This window comes from Nuphar pumila, chromosome 7 (genome assembly GCF_984573655.1).
Source record: "Nuphar pumila chromosome 7, dmNupPumi1.hap1.1, whole genome shotgun sequence".
NCBI classification, from domain to species: domain Eukaryota; kingdom Viridiplantae; phylum Streptophyta; class Magnoliopsida; order Nymphaeales; family Nymphaeaceae; genus Nuphar; species Nuphar pumila.
In genome coordinates, this window is record NC_143255.1 from 25,702,782 (window position 1) to 25,723,886 (window position 21,105).

Here is a 21,105-nt window from a genome sequence, read left to right on the forward strand (position 1 = left end):
ATGCCCTGTTTGGTTTGTTCGGCTGGTTTACCAGCCTTACCCTTGATGACATGGAAGATATGAAAAATGCAAGGAACTTTAGCGTTCCCACAAGCTTAATGACAGAGGCTTAAATTGATCATCAAATAGCCTTTTTTTTAGAAACAAAAGATTTTCATATTTCTTGATTTTTTATTGGAAAAAGTAATGGTAAGCAAATATTTTAGAAACATTAGAAAATGAATTAAAAAAATAATAAAAATATAAGGGATTTTTTAAAAAAATACACCTAATTTTGGCTGATAATAAAAAACACATATAAGTATTTGATATTGTTGAAAACACATCAAAACTTTGTCGTAGTTCCATTATCCAAAAGTTTAGATGTGTTTTTGAAAAAAAATTATATAAAAAAAAGATTTTGTCTTGAGGTAAACCGATAACTTCATCCTATTAACTCAACTTCCGTTAAAGATAAGCCTTTTTCATTTTTTTGAGAGGGGAAATATATCTCAATTAAATTGATGAAAATGTATTTTTGATTAATGGAGCATACATTTAGGAGTGTTTTTAAAAGGTCAAAAACTTAGATATGTCTTTGATTATCGCCAATTTTATTTTTTATTTTTTTTCAAATAAATATGTCAAAAAAGATATGCAATTTTATCTCGAGATATTGTGGATAAATCTGTAAAACACCATGATAAAATCATAAAGTATAAAAAAACTATTATAATGTTTAAAAACGTGACAAATTTCACGATAATTTCAAAAACCTCTTTGATATTTGTCACACAGTCTACAACTTTAAAATCAGGAAAATTGTGAACTTTTCGTGGCACCCAAAATATTCCGATATGCGGAACCATGGAATTGGTGGGAATATCGGGCGTTTGGGAACCATGGAATTGGTGGGAATATTGGGCGTTCTCTCTCTCTCAATGGCGTCCTCAGCTAGTAGTAGGAGCAGCAGAAAGAGAGGGATGTGGCGAAGCGAGGAATCGGAAGCGACTCCATGGAGAGAGCTCCCCCACGAGATCATCACCCACATATTGAGCAGATTGCCAGCCAAATCACTGATGAGGTTCAGGTGCGTCTGTAAGAAATGGGACGCCCTCACCCGCGACCCTTCCTTCATCGATTCCCACCTTCGATTCGCCCTCCTCCGCCGGCCCCCTGATATCATTGTCACCCTTTTCAGCTCCGAGAAGATCGAACTGGAGCACATCGACGTGGTTGCGAACCAACGGATCCATACCCTCTCCGCCGAAGCTCTGTTTCCCACAGCACCCTTGAAAGCTCGACCCCATTTGAAGTTGATCGCTTCCTGCCATGGAATTCTGTGTTTGGTTGATCACGAGCTCGACGTCGAATGCGTGTACTTGTGCAATCCCACCACCGGGGAATTCATCGCTCTCCCTCTGCCCTGCGGAGGAGGAATGTGGGTGAGGTACGGATTCGGGTTCTGTTCGTTGGCCGGACGGTACAAGGTGTTCAGGATATTCGTACCACCATTGCAATTCAGGCACCGGTGCGAGATTCTTACAGTGGGGATGAATTTGTGGAGGGATATCGGTGAATTGCCGGCTCACGGGATTTACGAGCTCGAATCTTTGGCTGTTGTTGATGGTGCCGTTCACTTTCAAGCTATACACTTGGAGAAAGAGAGGTGTATTTGCATTCTCAGGATTGTCATCGCGAGTGAGGAGTTTGGGCTCATTCAGTATCCTTTCGTGAGCTACGTTACTAGCCCGAGATCGGTGGTCGAACTTGAAGGTAGACTATGCGTGGTGGATTTCCACAACGAATGGAAGATCGATATCTGGGCTCTGTGTGATGGAAATGAGTGGAAGATCAAGCACAAAATTGATCCGAGGGGCGATGAAATGTCGTTTCTGGCGCATAGTTCTCTTGTGAATTTCTTTATTCTAGGAATCATCGACGGTGAAATTCTTGTCAAGGATCGCCGCAGCGGATGGTTGTTCTTCTACAATGAGGATGAACGAACATGCAGGAGAGTTCAAAAGCCGCAGGTCGATTGGCGCAGCGTTTGTACTCATGTGGGAACTCTTGTTTCTCTGAAATCTTTTGCTGCAGAGGAGCAAATTCAACAAACTCTTAACCAAGAACAGCGATGATAGATGAACAGAACTTGGACACAGGCCAGCAAGGTGGTTTGTTGCAACAGGTGAGCTAAATCCAGAAATATTATATGCATCAGTGTGTAGATCTCTACCTAAAGGGTGTTTAAGATTTACACCATATACTGTTGTGGCTAATTACTTTGATAACTGGCTTTTGGGTTTTTGGTTGTGATCAATTTTCATATTAACATGATAGTTTTTATTATGGATAGATAGATGGTATATAAATCTGATATTTTGGGATAAAAAATAAATATGCTTCACTTTGGGTTGTGCAAGTAGGAAGCAAGTTCCTTGTCCTTCTGTCTCTCTTTATTTACACTATCAGTTGGTTACTTTGTTCATTATGTTTATATGGTATATTTTGAAGGCCAATAACATGGTGTATATACTATATACACTATATACAATGAATATTGCAAGCTAAATAATATTTACTATGCATTTAGGCTCTCTTTGGGCATCTTGCATTGAGACGGAAACACCATTTCCATCCCCTAGGAGGTTTATCTAAGATCAACCTGCTACTGGGGCTCGTGTTTCTCGGTGTAATAAATAAAAAAATGTCCATATTAAGTTAGCGTATGTGTCTGTGTGACAGACCAAAACACCTGTACACATGGGAAAACTTAGAAAAGAAAATAAAGTGACTGTTTAATTTTGAATTGTTTAGCAGGTTCAAATTATGATTTTAATGTTCATTTGGAAAGTTGGCAACTTCTAGAGGCTGTTAACCTGGGATAACTCGAGACTTGATCTGATCATTCAGAAATAACACATTATTAAAAAAAGATATTTTTGGTGGCTGTCTTGTTCTGTGTTGGATTCTATGCCAAAACAATTTGCAGGCTATGAAATGGATATTACGCCAGTGCAGCCTAATTCCTCAGAAGTAACAAAAAGATACAGTCAAGCAATTAAATTGTGCTGATTTTCACTTTGTTCACAATCCATTCTCAAAAAATAGACTGGATATCAAAACCTGCGGTGCTCTATCCTTGGAATTCCAACTCAAAAGCATTTTTTGAAGAAAGCAGTCTGCATCAGCATGCTGCATGTTGGCCAACCTCCACCCAAAACTCCTCATACCTACTGCCAGCAGTGATGCAACCTTAAGAGACCTTATCTCTGTAAATGAGTTAAAGCAAATATAGTCAATTGATTCAACCGTTTCACTTTATGTACTGGCTTTTACATGATTAAAGGAGAAAGAAAAATGCAAAATGCCTCTCCCAGTTATTGGGAGGAGATCACAAGCTCTACAGTCCATACGGATGTATCCAAATTCTTCCTCAACAGAGCCTTGATCAACTAACATCGTCCATCATCTTCAAGTAGAAACTATTCCTGCATTCTTCTATTATTTTTGTTATTTCTTTGCGGATTGGAATTTCTAAATTAGATTATAACCCCCTAAAGACATGTCTACAATGACAAAAACATCTGCAGCCGATTCAGGATGAAATACAGTTACCATATCATGTTTCTATATCTAGCTCAAAATTTTAATCTGAATTCACTTTCCTTCTCTTCAAAAAAATAAAAAAGGATGAAATATAGTTCTTGGCGAACTCCCTTGTGTTACAGCAGCTATTACTTTTTCTCTGCTCCCACCATGTTCCTGCACATCAGAAGAGAAGCAGAAGACTTGTCTGGGATGCAGAATAATTCATTTGGGATGAACTACTCAATGGAACTTGAGAAGACCTGATAAAACTTTGTGCCTGATCAGATCAGACCAAGATCAGGACGTCTGATCAAAGACCAATACCAAAATCACTGTTAAGCGCCTCAACCAATAGTAACCCAAAACGAAAAGGACTTAATAAAAGAGCTGATCCCATGCAACTGAATATATCTATATATATATATATATATATATATATATATATATATATATATATATATATATATATATATATAGAGAGAGAGAGAGAGAGAGAGAGAGAGAGAGAGAGAGAGAGAGAGAGAGAGAGAGAGATGCTACTAGAAATCATGGTTGTAGGTTGTATCTTCTCAATTAAACCTTATGGATGTACTCAACATAGTTTATTTGATAGGAATCATGCTTTGGATCATGTTTTTTGGACATACAAGTAGAATTTTTTAAGTCATGAAATTTTGATACATTGTGAGCCGTTGATTTTTAAAGGTCTTAAAAAGCATATATAATCACATGATCCAAAATTTGTTTTCTACTAAATAATGCTTATAGATCATATCTGTAGGGTCTGATCAACTAAAAAAGTTTAAGAAATTTGACAATCTAAACCTTCTATTAGGTGGGAGTATATATATATATAGCAAGTGGGAATGACCCCTGTGGGATTTGTGATTTTTCGTGAACTATTCATGTGAAAGCATCATCATAAGCTCCATAAACCCAAAAGCTGCGAGAACTCCAAACATGACCTCACTTGCATGAAGTATGTGCCATGACCTGCCACATTTGTGTTTGATCATGCAAGCATGTTAATCCATCTGGACCAATTTGAGTCCAAATTTGTTTGGTTTGGTTTGTCATTCAGAGACACAACCATGTCTAGGGCTGGTAAACGATCTGAATGAGCCAAGTTTTAGGCATTCAAGCTTAGCTCATGCTTGCCAAGCTCAAGCTCTTGACAAGCCCAAACTAAACAAGCCAACAGAGAAAATGCATTATTTAAAGTTGAAAGTATAGACCTCTTGAGCAGAGCTCTCGATATCTCATTTACAAAAATGTGCATCCTTTGAAAGTTGTAAACACTTACTGTAAGAACACGAGCTCCTTCAAGGATGTTCACTAGATCACCAACAATGGACACTCAAAGAGTTCCACTAAAAATACCGAAATGAACTCTCAAAAGAACCACAAGAAGGGTTCATACACAAATACCCACTAAATGGGTTTCAAGAACAAGAGGAAAAATAATATTTTTATTGATTGTAATAAATACAAAAAACATACAATGAGAGGGGGCAATGCCCCATATTTATACACAAAAAGGAAGATGAGAAGAGAGAGTCGTTGGGCTCCCAACGACTCTCTTTTGTATTGACGGTTATCATCGTTCAGATCCCCGAACGCCGGATGGCGAGTTGCCACCATTCAGATCCCCAAACGTCGAACGAGGGAAGGGGGGGGGGTTATCACCTTTCAAACCTCCGAACGTTGGACGGGGGGTTATCGCTGTCCAGATCGCAGGAGGTCGGACGAAGAGGGTCATGGCATACCAGATGGAAACCGACGGTGGTCTGGGCATACGGTTTGCCCCAGTCACCGTCGGTAACCATACGGGGCCGGCCGTGACCGATGACAGTGCGAGGGGCATCCGGCTCACCCCAGTCACCGTCGTCGGGTGTCTCAAGACCGACGATAGCCGGATACCTCTTCTATTCAACCTCTGTCTTTCGGGGCCGGTTCGGCCTACAACCGAACCAGTGACCCGAGATGTTTTGTTTCTATCACCACAGTGATCCGTAGTGTCGATTCGACTCTATTTTTCCAACTCGGGTCGGTCGGGCTGATTCGGCCATTAAGCCTGGGATGGTTAGGCTTTTAGCCGACCGAGTCTGGGATCGGTTCGACCCTGCATCATGCTAGGTATAGCCTTCACCAGCGACCCGAGTCGGGTTCGGCCTCCAACCGGGGTCGGGCAAGCTTAGGTTTCATTCGAGGAGGGGGCCAACTGACCTGGTTCAATCCCCATTTATTTACAGGGACTGAACTGAGTCAGGCGGTGCCACTATGTGGGTCGAGCCTGGTCAGACCTGACCCGATGGCGCAACCCCGTACCCGACTATGGTGCATTCAGATCTCACCCATGATGGGTTAGGCCTGTTTTGACCCTCGCATGTGCCTTGAAACTCATGATAAAAAAAGGCTTTTATTATTGAATTCAGGGCCATTAAGTATGCATTATGGGTTTCTTTAGAGGGTCAACTTCGGTTACTTTTCAACCCTATATGGATTATGATCATGTTTTCTTTTTGTTCATATACATGTATTGACATATTAGAATCATGATACTCTTTTCAGAATAAGGGTCTGATATTCTAATTGAGTTAATTGAAACAATATGTTACCAAAGTAACTTCTCTTGTATAGATTGACTCGTTTGAAATATTGAGATGTTTATATATTTGGGGTTCATGCGAATAGTGATCGGCTCAAAGAAAGATTACTATTTGGTTGAGCTCAAATATATATATTCAGTAATAAATAAGAGATAATTGTACAGTTTTTCATTTGAACAACGAGTCGGTACAAAGAAAGACTCGTTATTTGACAAGACTAATTATCCATGTTTGATTACTGTAAAGAAAGTACCACTTATAAGTGGATATTTTTATTCAAAGACTAAATGTTAATGTTGTGCTGTGTATCTTGTGATGGGGTTCATCACAGTTTAAATATGTTATGTTAAAATGCATATGAAAATGTATGTTAATTGTGAGCTTGTTTTGTTCTTGATTTAATTAATACTTTTGCTTCTATGATATTTGTAAATATAAATTCGATCCCTGTTTTGAGTGATTCTAACTTCAAAAACTAGAAAGAGAATGTTGTGATTGTTCTCGGATGTATGAATTTGAATTTTGCACTTCGAGAGGATCAATCACCTGCTCTTATGGATAGGAGTTCTGCTGAGGATAAATGAAACTCTGAGCGGTGGGATTGATCCAATTGCATGAGTCTTATGATCATGAAACATGCAATTTCAGAATCTTTCAAGGACACTATGTCTGAAGAGGTTAATGCCTAGAGGTTCTTTAAGAAAATAAAAAAGCGTTTTGTTAAAAACGAAAAGGCTGAGACAAACACTCTCCTTTTATATCTTGTTTTAATGGGGTATACAGGTAAAGGGAACATCAAGGAGTACATTATGAAAATGTCCCATCTTGTTTCGAAACTAAAGTCACTAAAGTTAGAGTTATCTGAGGACTTACTCGTGCACTTAGTTTTGATATCTTTCTGCATAATATAGTCAATTTAAGGTTAGTTATAATTGCCAAAAGTACAAATGAACTCTTAACAAGCTCATTTTCTACTGTGTGCAATAAGTGCAAAGAATGAAGCAAAAAAAGACAGAAAGTGCTCACTTGACAGTAGCCTCTAAAGACAAATTTAAGAAAAAGAAAATGAATAAGGAAGCTGCAGTGGACCCTCAATCACAAAAAAAATAGAAAAGACATCAGGATCCAAAGTCCAGTTGTTTCTTTTATAAAAGAGAGGGTCACATGAAGAATGACTGTACCAAATATCATGTTTGGCGTAAAAAAAATACGCTCCTTGCTTTGGTTTGTTTTGAGGTTAATTTAACTTTTGTACCCAAACACAATTGGTGCATGAATTCTGGTGCTACCAATCACATAAGTGTGTCTATGCAGGGTTGCCTAAGTTGTCGAATACCAATTGATGTTGAAAGATTCATCTATGTGGGCGATGACAAACCAGTTAAAGTTGAGGCAATAGGGATATTTAGGTTACTATTAAAGACTGGTCGTTATTTAGATTTGAAAGAAACATACATTATACCGTCATTTAGACAAAATTTGGTTTCTATTTTTGCATTAGACAAATTTGGTTACTCTTGTTTATTTGAAAATAGTCAGTTTAAATTGTTTCTTGATTCAAAACCTATTGTGACCGGTTCTTTATCTGTGGTTGATAACCTATATTTACTTAATATTGTTGCTTCATATCATGAAACCTTGCATTCAAGTTCACGTAGTATAAAATGAAAATTAGCCAATGAGAATTCTACTTTATTATGGTACAAGCGCTTAGGTCACATTTTTAAACAAATAATTGAAAGGCTTGTGACAAATAAAATTCTTGATTCCCTTGATTTCACTGACTTTCAAGTTAGTGTTGAGTGCATAAAAAGAAAACAAACAAATATAAGAAAAATAGATGCCGACAGAAGAACTAATTCATACAGATATTTGTGGGGCCATTCTCTATGACTCATTGGCATGATCAATAATATTTTATTACGTTCATAGATGACTATTTTCATTATGGGTACCTATATTTAATTCATGAAAAGTCTCAGTCCTTAGATATGCTCAAATCATTTAAGGCTGAAGTTGAAAACCAACTTGGCAAAAGGATTAAGGCCGTCAGATCTGACTGTGGTAGTGAATACTATGGTAGATATGATACCCTTTGCTAAATTTATAGAGGAACGTGATATTGTCCCTCAGTACACCATGCCAAGCACTTCTAGCATGAATGATGTTCTTGAGAGATGAAACAGGACCTTAAAGGATATGGTAATGAGTATGATTTTTCATTCTACCTTACCAGAGTCTCTCTATAGAGAGGCATTAAAGACTACAACTTATGTATTGAACATGATATCATCTAAAGCAGTAATCAAGACTCCATATAAAATGTGAACATGTAAAAAGTCTAGTATGAAGCATTTCCATATTTGGGGATGTCCAGTCGAGGCTAGGCTATACAGACCATATGAAAAGAAACTGGACTCTAGAACGGTTAGCTGCTATTTTATTGGGTATTCTGAAAGATATATGAGTTATAAATTTTATGACCTTTTGAATAAGTCATTTTTTGAAGCAGGAAACACTTGTTTCTTTGAGGATGCTGAGTTTGGAGGGAGTGATGAGGTAAAAAATATTGCTTTTAAAGAATAATTTATTTTTTTTCCTACAGTTGTGGATGACAATGATCAAATTTATATTTCTAACATTGTTTCTACAAATCTAAAACAAGGCAATGCTTTAGATCTTTCTATCCAAAATCAAGCTTTTACTCCTAGAGAACAAACTCAACAACCTCAAGAAACACCTCAAGTAACTCAAGAACAAGTGTCATTAAGGAAATTCACTAGAGAGAGGAGAAGGGCAATTACAGATGATTGTATTATTTTTCTCCAAGAACATGAGAGTAATACCGACTTAAGGGAGGATGATCCAATCAACTTTCATCAAGCTATACATAGTTCTAACTCTCAAAAGTGGATAGATGTCATGCATGAGGAGATTAAATTCATGAAGGACAATGACGTGTGAGATCTTGTCCTATTACCTAAATGTGTGAAATCTATTGGTTGCAAATGGATATTTAAAATCAAGAGATATTCAATGGGTAATGTAAAAAGATATATTGCAAAAGGGTTTACTCAAAGGGTAGGTATTGACTATACAAAGACTTTCTTTCCAATTTCTATGAAAGTCTCTTTTAGAATTATGATGACACTTGTAGCTCATTATGATTTGGAGCTGCATCAGATGGATGTAAAGACTGCATTCTTTAATGGTGACATCAATGAGACAATATATATAGTGCAACCAAAATATTTTATCTCAGGCGATGCAAAGAAAATTGTTTGCAAATTAAAGAAATCCATCTATAGACTTAAGCAAGCTTCCTGTCAATAATATCATAAATTTCATCAAGTTGTCATCTCATTCGGTTTTGAGATGAATGCGGTTGATGAATGCATATATGATAAGTTCAGGGGGGTAAATATGTTTTTCTGGTTTTATATGTCGATAACATATTACTTACCAGTAATGATATAGGCATATTGCACGAAACTGAGAGATTTCTAACAAAGAAATTTGAAATGAAAGATCTTGGTGATGCCGCTTTTATATTAGGGATCCAGATACATCGAGATCGTTCTCGAGATATTCTTGGGTTATCGTAAAAGCGCTATATAGAAAGAATTCTGAATAGATTTAGCATGAAGGATTATAAACCAGATGACACCCATGTTGCTAAGGGAGACAAGTTTAGTCTTGCTCAGTGCTCCAAACACTAGTTTGAAGTTAAAGATATATAAAAGATTATCTATGCATCTGCTATGGAGAGTCTTATGTATGCTCAAGTGTGTATATGTCCAAATATAAAATACATTGTTGGGATGTTAAGCAAATATCTTAGTAACCCAGGTATGGATCATTGGAAAGCAACCAAACGGGTTTTGCGGTACTTATAAAGAATAAAAGGTTATATGCTCACATACAAAAAGTCAGATCAGTTGGAAATCATTAGGTATTCTAATTCTGACTTTATTGGATGTCATGACAGTCGCATATCCACGTTAGGTTACGTTTTTCTGTTGGTCGGGGGCGCTATTTTCTGGAGGAGTGCCAAGTAGACCCTCATTGCTTTTTTCACTATAGCAGCAAAGTTCGTAGCCTGTTACGAGACATCCAATCATGTAATATGGTTATGCAACTTTGTCACAGGGCTGCTAATTTTGGATAATGTTGAAAGAATGCTAAAATTATTTGTGACAATAATTCAGCAGTGCTATATTCCAACAACAACAAGTGCTCATCGAAGTCAAAGCATATTGATATCAAGTTCCTTGTTGTTAAAAAAAAGAATGCAGAATGGTCAGATATTTATAGAGCATATTGGCACAAACTCCATGATTGCAAATCCGCTTACCAAAGGTTTGCTACCCAAGGTCTTTCACGAACATACTGCTCAAATGGGTGTTTTATCATTTAATGATATGCTGGTTTAGTGAGAGTTTGTATTTGGACATTCTATGATATAATAAAGTTTTTTTTACCACTTCAGTATAAAGTTCAGGTTTCAGTTTCATTTTGTACTCATTTGTTGTGATCTCACTAAAGATTAAGGCAAGACTAGTTGAAAATAGGCATATTTGGATCATATTAGATGCAATTTTCATGCTTCACATTCATACTTGATTTATGTCGTTTGGTTATGTCAATATACGTGATCATTGATGGATCCAATTACGATATTTGTAATAAAAACCGTTTTGGTTCTGTGATGACATGATCAATGAACCAAGTTGTTAGAGATATCGTTTGATAATACAACGTTTTTGAGCTCATAAGGTTATAATGCGTGATTATAAAGTGACATATATAGCCCAAGTGGGAGATTGTTAGAAAAATTGTGAGCCCACATATGCTTAATTACAAATTATAGGTGGTTTAAGGTTCAGGCCCGTATAATGTAATCTTATATGGTTGGGTCATATGACATCTCATGGTCTTATTATCGGTCGAGACCTCATGTGCCCTTATTTTATGATGGGCTAAATTGAAAATAAATGATAATATGATTACAATTAGGTTATGGTCCCCAAACCATATATAGTGGTTGTTTTTTTTTGCCTTCCCATCATCAAGAAAGAAAACTATCCCTCTCATTAGGTTTAGAGAAAAAAGAAAGGCTACATATATAGGTTTTGAAAGATTATCCCTCTCATTAGGTTTAGAGAAAAAAGAAAGGCCACATATATAGGTTTTGAAAGATCGTACCCGTAAAGATCTATCTGAGCATCAATGGATTTAGGTACACTCCAACATCAAGATTTTGTTTATGTTATTTTCAATGATTCAGCACGAACAAGTTAACAATCTATAAAGTTTTTTTCGGTGGATTTATAATCCAACATACTCGACATCAACGGCTTTGCTGGTAGCTTGTATTGGTTGCTGCAAAACAAAGAAGTCGACAGAATCCCCGTTGGCTTGAACCTCGCCAGTGGAAATTGGATGAGAGGGAAAGTAGGAGGGAGAGGTGGAAGAAAGGGGGAACCGGGCTGGGCTTCGGCCAATGACTGGTCTTATCACCAACAAGGCTTGTGCAGGGGAGGCCGAGAGGAAGATGGTGACGGTAAGGGAGAAGAAAGCCACGAGGAGGTGGAAAGAGAGGAAGAGGGGTGGCAGGGATAGAGTCAAACAAGGATGACAAACAAGGGACTGCAGCTGATATCCAAGGATGCTGACAGCTTCTCTGGTCATATGTTGCAACATGAGAGAGAGGGATGACAGTTGCAGGGTGTCGAGGTACATGGATAACCATCAAAGTGGTGGCCAATGTTGCCTTTAATGCATGATGTTAGGTGGAGGTTCTCCGTTCTGCAGGGTGCAATCCAATGGCTGATAGGTTTGGGTTGTTCCCGTAGTCAATGAAGATTGAACATAAGCAACGGTGGAAGCACTATTGGCCGACAACTAGAACCATTCCTTGTTTGTGGTGACCATTGTGAATATCGAATCTGACGGGATTGTTTTCTCAAATCGTCCGTTTAAACAAATTGAGGCAAATAGTTTCCATTATTTTGCTGGAATCTTACCTAAAACTTTGCAATAAGATGATGATTGAGAAGAACAAGGAAAGCTCTAATACCAAATTGAGCAGTAATTAAGATCGCTCCCGAACCCCATAAGAATAGGCACCCCTGCACAACTACAAGCAAAAAAATAATGCAAAACTAGATGAAAAATAACTAAAATCATGTCTCTATAATGAATATTTATAATGAAGAGAGAAAAACACCATAAACCCTAATCTTAATATAGATCTAAAAGAGATCCGAAACCCTACTACAATCTGAATAAGATCCTCTGACTAGAATAATTAAAGAAACATATAAACAATCAAGATGAATCCAAATGGACCCAGTAGCGTCTCACTCCCGCTCCTGCATCACCATAACAGACAAATCCATTTATTGCAGCAGGAGAAAGAAGCACCATGTTCATGCCATCGCCGAAGTAGGCTCACGCAAGGGGTAGTTGATTCTGTTGTAGAACCACTGAGAATCACCCACTATGGCTTCTCCATCATGATTCCTATGCCAGCTGAAGTAAGCATGGGTCCTGTTCTTTATCTCCAACAGTCCATGTCCAAAGCTAGCTTCCCTAAAGGCTGAATACTTTGGCTGCGGCTCTGTCATACTGCAAAAATTGGATCATATATGATCATGTGACCGTCTAGTTACAACTCAACCTTAAATTTTTAAAAAATAAATCAATTAACAAGAGAAACTCAAGAAAATAATAATCTATCATAGGAAATGTCAATAATCAATCCCCGGTAAAAGTTTGATCTAATCCTCTGTTTATATATGACAATCCCAATTTTAATTATGGATCTGACAGATCTGTTATCTAAATACAATTCAAATTACTAGAACAAAAATAGAAATACAAATACAAATACAAAAAAATCTGACACTGATCTCATATCCTAATTGTGTAAATGCTTGATCGCAGAACCTTTGGTCCCCACACTACTTTGATTGCATGGGATGGACCAAAGTAGACCATTCAATAGTTTTGACATCTTGATTTAAAAAGATTCAAAAGAGGTAGGAGGCATGTGGTATGGAAGTAGGGTGAGTGATCTTACTTGGCGGCCAAGCCTTCAACATTTCCTCCATCTCCAATGGTGAGGTACACAGGCGCAGACTGATCATCCACCGGGCTACACTCCCCGTTTGTTATGTTGTATGCGATGTTTGATATTCGTTTCTATAATACACGAAAAATTTGCTGTTAGACAACAATGACATGTTAACTATGCCGCTAATATTGTGGGTTGTTGCGGCACTGCTGTTCTGTTCCCACTGCTGCTGCTACTGGACATTCCACATCACTAATCATTGCCTACGAGTCTTTCCTTGAGTTCATTGAGGCCAATCATCAAATTATGTAGCCACATATGAAGCTCTGACTTGGAGCTGAAGTCAGTTTTCTCAAATTGCATCATACAAAGTCATGAAACAAGTCATGCATTCAATGGTGCTATCTGAATTGACCCAATCCGCCAGTTTTCAATAACTGGACCCATGTTGACTAAAGTGATTGAAGTTTTCAGTATTGTCTTCTCAATGCAGGACATGCTGAATAGCCTGAGTCCCTAAGTCTGTTGGCATCCTGTACTGTACCAATTAGGTGCATTCAATTGACTATATGGTGACTGAAGTTTCAAGTAGGAAAAGTTTTTCTAGAAATGCCAGATTACCAAGTAAATTCATGGCCAACACCAACAAGGCCTATTCTATTAGCATTCAGACAATTACTGGAGGAAGCAGGAGAAGAAGTGCGGCATACCGTTCGTTCGTACGCATGAACATGACCGGAAAGCACGATGTCGACCTTGTATTTGACAAGCCAAGCTTCAAACATTACTCTCATGGTTTCTCCTTCCATGTAGTGGGTGTTATAACTATTGTACCATGGTGTATGCACAAGAACGATCAACCACGGTGTCTCCTTTCTGTCTACCTTTGGTAGCTCGTTTTGCAGCCACTTGTATTGGGGAGTGTATGTCCCTGTAGTAAAACCAAAACCATACTTTAAAACATATACAAAAGAAACTTAGGGAAAATTTTAAAAATGCATCTAAAAATATCGGCAGTGCTGTTAAATGTGATGTGAAATTATCATTTTGCCCTCAACATCATATTAATTGACCTAAAAAAAAGGAGGGAAGGAGTCTTTGATAGTACATCAACTCTCTTAACTCATCTTGAGTTAGTGATAACTTAGGTTAAATCAATAGAAATTTGTTTTTTATTGACAGTGCAAAAATTTAAGTGTCTTTTTAAAAAATTTCAAAACCTAAGTGTGTTTTATATAAATGCCCAAACTTTAGGTGCCTTTTTGAAAATTTCTAAAAAGCTCAAAAAGCCTACTTAGCCATAGAGTTGTACTGTGCTCGGATTTGGTATGAAATTTCATAAATTATACCCAACTCCACATATTAACCAGACCTCACAGGTCTAACCAGATAGTTAACCGAGCCCCTTCTTTTGCTAGTAAATCCAGACCACACTGCATCGGGTCGACACCCGCCAACTCCTTGATTAGGGTAGTTAAGTGTAGTTCAATCAACCGTGATAAATACAAATAGGAACATTAGCAATGCAGAAAAGTACATGGATCATACAAGAAACTAAATGGAACATCACTGTTTAATACATACCATATGCAGAATATGAGGACAAGACAATGATGTGTGCGGGTCCACGCTTGATAGAGTACCATAGTGGTGATGTACTTTTGGATTATTTGTAAGGGAGATGATACCTGTGTTTGTATGGCTTGAATGGTTCAGTCTCCCCCTGTATCGCATCCATCAGTCACTCAACCCAGCAGCAAGTTGAGTCCCAAGGTAGAGGTGGGAGTTATTAGATATATGATAATATAGAGACCTCATGAAAAGGCATTAATTAACATTACACCAAGAACTGGGTCAGGTTCCAGTATCATCAGACATTGGAGAGAGAGAGAGTAGTCAACCTAGTGACTCAGTTGATTCGATTATTTTCTAACTCAATCCAGTGAATTACCCAAAAATGAATAGGCCGAGTCAGCGAGTTTCAGCATAACTCTGCCAAGTTCACTAACGACTCGATCGAGTCATATATATATATATAGTTATATATATATATAGTTATACGTATATTAATAAAATTATACATTAAACATATTATAAAAAATATCATATAATGCATGTTATATATAATATATTGACAATATAGTAAAATATATATATATATATATATATATATATATATATATATATATAGAGAGAGAGAGAGAGAGAGAGAGAGAGATTTTATATAAAAATATAAAGTCAACATGATCCGGCCAGAGTCAATCAAGGACCAGCAGAATGATGATTCACTGAATTTTAAAACTATGAGAGCGAGAGTCGAAATATACATACAAATTCAGGTAGAAAGTCCATCTCATGATTGCCAGGGGTCCATATCCAAGGTTGGTATGCGGCACTTATCTCAACAAATCTTCCCCAACTATCCCATCTCACATTGTCATGGAATTGGTAATGATCAGCATAGCAAAGGTCCCCAAGAAAAAGCACAGCCTGCCCTTTCTTGTTTCCCGCATAATGGGTGAGTGTAATATTGGAATCAAATGTTTGCCCAAGGCCCCCTACATAAGATGAACAGGTATTCAACAAAAATATATAGAACTCATAACCATATTATTCACCCAAAAAAACTACTGTTATCTCTGAAGATAATGCCAACATTATGCATAATCATGTGCCCAACAGTAAATGAAAAAAAAAGGATGATATATTTACAGCAATTTGTGCTATAAATAAAAGAACATTTGACAGTCTTCAAGTTCATGAAATTCTACTGCTTTTTGCTAGAAATCATTAAGCATGACCAGACTAAAACCATTAAAGGGGTGTAATTGGATCAGGTAAACCCAATCAGACTTTGAATGAACCCATGGGTCAGTTCAAGTCCAAAAGGTACACCGACCCGTTTAAAAAATAGGTCGTTCTTGGGTATGAAAATTGTGACCAGGACCCACACATTTTTGTTACCCAAACAATTCGCTAGAATATGCATATGCACTAGAATATGCAGGGTGGTTGTGAAGGTGTTGAGTTGAAGACACCAGATCAAACCTCACTGGTGCCCGTAGCTTAATTCAGATGGTAAAGCAGTAGAATTCTGTTGTTAAAGCATCTAATACTTCCAACCTAATTCTGTTGTTAAAGCATCTAATTTTGTGCTCAGCATGGATGTGTGTGTGTGTGTGTGTGTGTGTGTGTGAGAGAGAGAGAGAGAGAGAGAGAGAGAGAGAGAGAGAGAGAGAGAGAGAGAGAGAGAGTACCCATGATGCCAAAAGTGTATGGAACATCTGGTCCAACTTCTGGAGGAGAATTGAATGAGAACTGGCGTGGTGAATGCTCAAGTCCAACTTCATAAAAGTACTCAGTCTCATACTGCCAACAATGAAGAAATTGCATCGCCTTTCTTTAGTAAAAACAAAATTTATTTATTTTTAATAACAAAAATTATGTAAAACAACATTTCTTAACAGCCAATACCAAAGTGTCAGGCGTTTTGTTCCAAAAGTTTGTAAAAAAAAAAGAAGATTCTTGAACTAAAGCATTTAACTCTAGTAACCCATAAATTTGATCAGCAAAATGAAGCCATAGATACCTCCAAGTTCTTTATTGTACAGTGGTGGATATACCCTGAAGTGTAGTTGTAAAACTTGTATCTAGTAACCCTACCATGTGCAGAATATCTCCTCTTGTCCTATGCAGTCCCATACAGCACCTTGTTGGATCCTGGTTCCGATGGTGTTACCCATGAAACTATCACAGCTCTCCCCAGATGATCTCCTTGTGTAATGTGCACCTGTTTATTTGATAAATATGCAGAAGTAAAACATTTAGGCTGTACAGTATTGCGAAGATACGGATGTGATCCCAGCATGATCAGCTCACAATTTTTTTTTGAAAAATACGAAATGAGGCCAGAAATATTTTAAAATTATTTAATCAATAAAAACTAATTTCTGATCCTTTAACATACAGTAAAATGATCTTGAACCACATCACATCAAAGATGGAGCAACACCACACGTCATTGGAAGTCCACAAAAGTAATCCCAATCTTGGGATATTTGGTTGCTTCATATGGCTTTCATGGGTAATAAAAGTTTTCAGTCATACAATAACTGCGTCTATACTACAAACCAATCTTATATAACTGCATGCAATGGTTATATCTCACCTGTTGGGGGGCATTATATCCATGAGGCACTCTAAAAACATCACTGCTGAGAGGCATATCCACAGAGGGTGCAAATTTCCTGACAAACTTACTTGTGATCCCTCCATTAGATAACCTGGCATAGCTCAAAACCAAGCAAAGCAACAGAACCCATATCATCGTTTTCTCCATCCTCCCTCAAGAACTCTCTTTGAACTTTTAATTCAACCTCAAGGAAACAAGTCCTATTTATATAGGATTACCCTCCTTTTGACTCTGAGAATATTCATATCAGAATCCCATATAACCACACAAGGTGTTGGAGAGTTTTTTGGGATTGACTCGTTGTATAGGATAAAGATAAGTTTAATATGGTTAATTGACATATCCAACTCTTGGTTTTGAAGACAGTTTTTTTTTTTGAGAAAGGTTTTGATGAGAGTCAAGACTAATAATGTCTGAGCCCACTACGACTCCCCACATCTGATAGGGGTGACGTGATTGTGACCAAGTGATCGGATGTACTCCCAAGGAGGGATTAGGTCTGTCCCACCGAAGAACAAATTCCTGGCATTTGATTCGCAAGAAATCCCACCCAAGAACAATTTCCTCTTGAAATCTTGCATACGGAGCAAGCCAACGAGCAGGAGAATAGGAGCGTCAGTTTTGTTTGATGAGCGAGCCTTGGTGTAGGGGTGTCAATGGGTCGGGTTTGACATGGACCTGACCGTACCAAACCCTATAGGTTGGTGATAAATAAGAAGGCCTGATTAGAATTCGGGTTAGACCCTTGGGTCTGATTAATATATGGAACCGGGTATGGTTTGTGAAATTTCATATCAGACCCAGGCCATATATAATGGAGAGAGGATGACCAAACATATAAACATAAGATATGTACAAAATAAGTAAATTTAAAAATTTTCAAAATCATTTAAAGTAAGAATTTTGAACCGTCATTAACTACAAACATGATAGTCATTGAAAAACTCAATCATAATAAAATAATATTAAGAGAGATACAAATAATAAAAATCATGGACATATATATTTATCACAAAAGACATTAATATATAACATTCATAGATTTTTAGCATTATTAATACAATGAAGGAATAACTCAATAACAAATAATCTTTACACAACGGAATATATAAATAGTCAATGTTCAATTAGAAGCAATATTTAAACTAACTAATGCATATATGAATGAACCATGCAATAATTTAAAACCAATGAAGAAGTCACATATGAACCAATAATCAATAAATATTCTTTCAAGAACACATGCTTGAAAATCAACAAAAATAAAAGAATCTCAATGAGAATTCACACAAATACAATAGAAGTGTCCAAGCAATCACATGTATATAATAACCATTATGGGCATACATATATGAGATTTTACTAATGAAATGCTTAGAAAGGCATATAATAAAATATGCAAAATTATAAAAACAAAGTACAAAAGCATATACAAGTCCAAGAGTGGACAATACAAAGGCACACACATCACAAAAGTGCAAAAGCACAAGTTCACTATAGGACAACACAAAGGGCCAACAAAGGGCAACACAAACAAGTAAAACAAATTTTTTTTTTAATGAATATATGCTTGAAAAAGCATAAACTTATACAAATTATGAAAGACAATCAATCATGGAATAACTCATGCAACTAAAGCATAATGCTAAATGCCTGAAGATATTTCAACAACAATTTCTCATACAAGAGTAAATGAGTTTAAAAAAAATTATGAAGAGATTTTAAAAATTTCATTCATTATAATGAATGAATCTTGCAAATTAAAACACTAGTTTGACCATAATTAGCAATCACCTTGTAGGCTTCTAAATCTCAAATATCAAGTGTATGAGTGACTAAAACAAGAGCATAATCATTATGCCACAAAAGGGCTAAAGGCACACACGAAGGTGTGTATAAACATCTCTTGTCTACATATAATGACACTTAAAAAACAAATGTATCAGCGACTAGAACAAAAGCATAATGCTAACAAAGGGCTAAAATCACACATGGAGGTGTGAATAAACATCTCTTATCTACATATAATGACACTAAAAAACCAAGTATATTAGCAACTAGATCAAGAGTATAATGCCAACAATGGGCTAAAAATACACACGAAAGTGTGAATAAACATCTCTTGTCTACATATAATGAAACTAAAAAATTAATTGTATCAGCGAATAGATCAAGATTATAATCTCAATGCCAATAAAGGGCTAAAAACACACATAAATGTGTGAACAAACATCTCTTGTCTACATATAATGACACTTAGATAAGAGGCATAAAAATGAGAAGACACCTGAGGTAAGAAGGCTTGTAATAGAAACATACTAATGTCATCAATAAGAATATTAATTTTAGCAATCTTTAAAAACACCATGGTTTCAAAAATAGATCATCATTACAAATAAACAGTGTTATAAGCATCCATAATAATAATAGCCATACAAAAAATGAGTGAAACGCCACACTTAGATCTAGTGATCAAACAATTGTCAGTTAGAGCCAAACCATAAGTTCACAATCTAAACTAACATAAAACAAGGTGCACACAACTCACTCCAATAAATATCTCAGAATCAATAAAAGCATACATGAATTTAAAGGCCAATCAACTATCAATCAGATCCAAGACGAGTGTCAACATGATACACATAAACTTTGATAGTTGCATATTGATAAGATGATTTGAGGTGCACACGTAACTCACTTCAATGGCTAGCTCAGAATACCAACAATAATGAGTTCAGAGGCCAATCAACCACAAATCAAACTAAGGACAAGTGACACTCATAACCTTTAAAAATCTAGATTGATAAGATGACATGTGATGCACACATAACTCACCTCAACGACTAACCCTAGCCTAACAACAAGGCCAAGAGAGATGATGCATCCTATAAAATTTTGTAATGGACAAATCAAAATACCATAAAAAGGCAATACATACTCACATAATTTAATTTCTAAATAGGTGAGTTCATATCAAATATTTGATTTGAAAAGACAAGTTTCAAATCAAATCCAAAAAAACATTAGGTAAAAACCTTAGTATAAAAATTAGTGCAATCATATGCACAACAATATGTCAATGGATACAATTATATGCAATACAAGGTGTCTCATGACAATTTTCACAATTTCGAATAAGCAAATAACAAGTCATAACCAATATAAACACTCTTCATAGAGGTGGTGAAATTATGAAGTTTGAGAATCCTTCAAAAGATTATAAATCTACTAATGAAAACCAAGTGCACTTAAAGCACATCACATACAAAACATCAATAGATCTCATTAAAGAGACAAAAACCCATATGTCTAAGAAGTTACAACTATATCATAAGTCTATTATGAAGCAATTAAAGACAATCAAATGGAGATTCTCAAAGAGCTATATAGATCCACATATATCCATATATATATGATCACACTAAAAACAAGTTTTTTCTCATAATGTAACATTTTTCAATAAGCATGATGTAGAATATCAATACGCAAGAGAGAAATCACAAAAGATAAACACATTTTTTATATGATAACAAGTCATGCTTATGCCTTTCAATAATTAAGGCATATACCAAAAAGAAAATCTTAATCCAACATGTGTTATTTGAAAATAATTTTTACTTAATAGAGCAATATTGTTCAAATATATATGAAATAAC

General features: G+C 36.5%; 1 protein-coding gene and 1 pseudogene across 2 annotated transcripts; one reads left to right on the forward strand and one right to left on the reverse strand.

Annotated features, from left to right (window-relative positions):
* Positions 1 to 898: 898 nt before the first annotated feature.
* On the forward strand, positions 899 to 2,420 carry LOC149831591 (putative F-box protein At1g32420). Of its 2 annotated transcripts, XM_090014006.1 has the most exons (2): positions 899 to 1,069; positions 1,181 to 2,420. In XM_090014006.1, the coding sequence occupies exons 1-2, from the start codon at positions 921 to 923 to the stop codon at positions 2,115 to 2,117; spliced, it is 1,086 nt and encodes a 361-aa protein (XP_089870132.1). In that variant the 5' UTR covers positions 899 to 920; the 3' UTR covers positions 2,118 to 2,420. The 2 variants fall into 2 exon arrangements, with proteins under 2 accessions (XP_089870132.1, XP_089870131.1); XM_090014005.1 differs by having other exon boundaries at positions 926 to 2,420.
* A 10,190-nt stretch (positions 2,421 to 12,610) lies between these two features.
* Positions 12,611 to 17,581, reverse strand: LOC149831592 (purple acid phosphatase 10-like; annotated as a pseudogene).
* Positions 17,582 to 21,105: the final 3,524 nt, after the last annotated feature.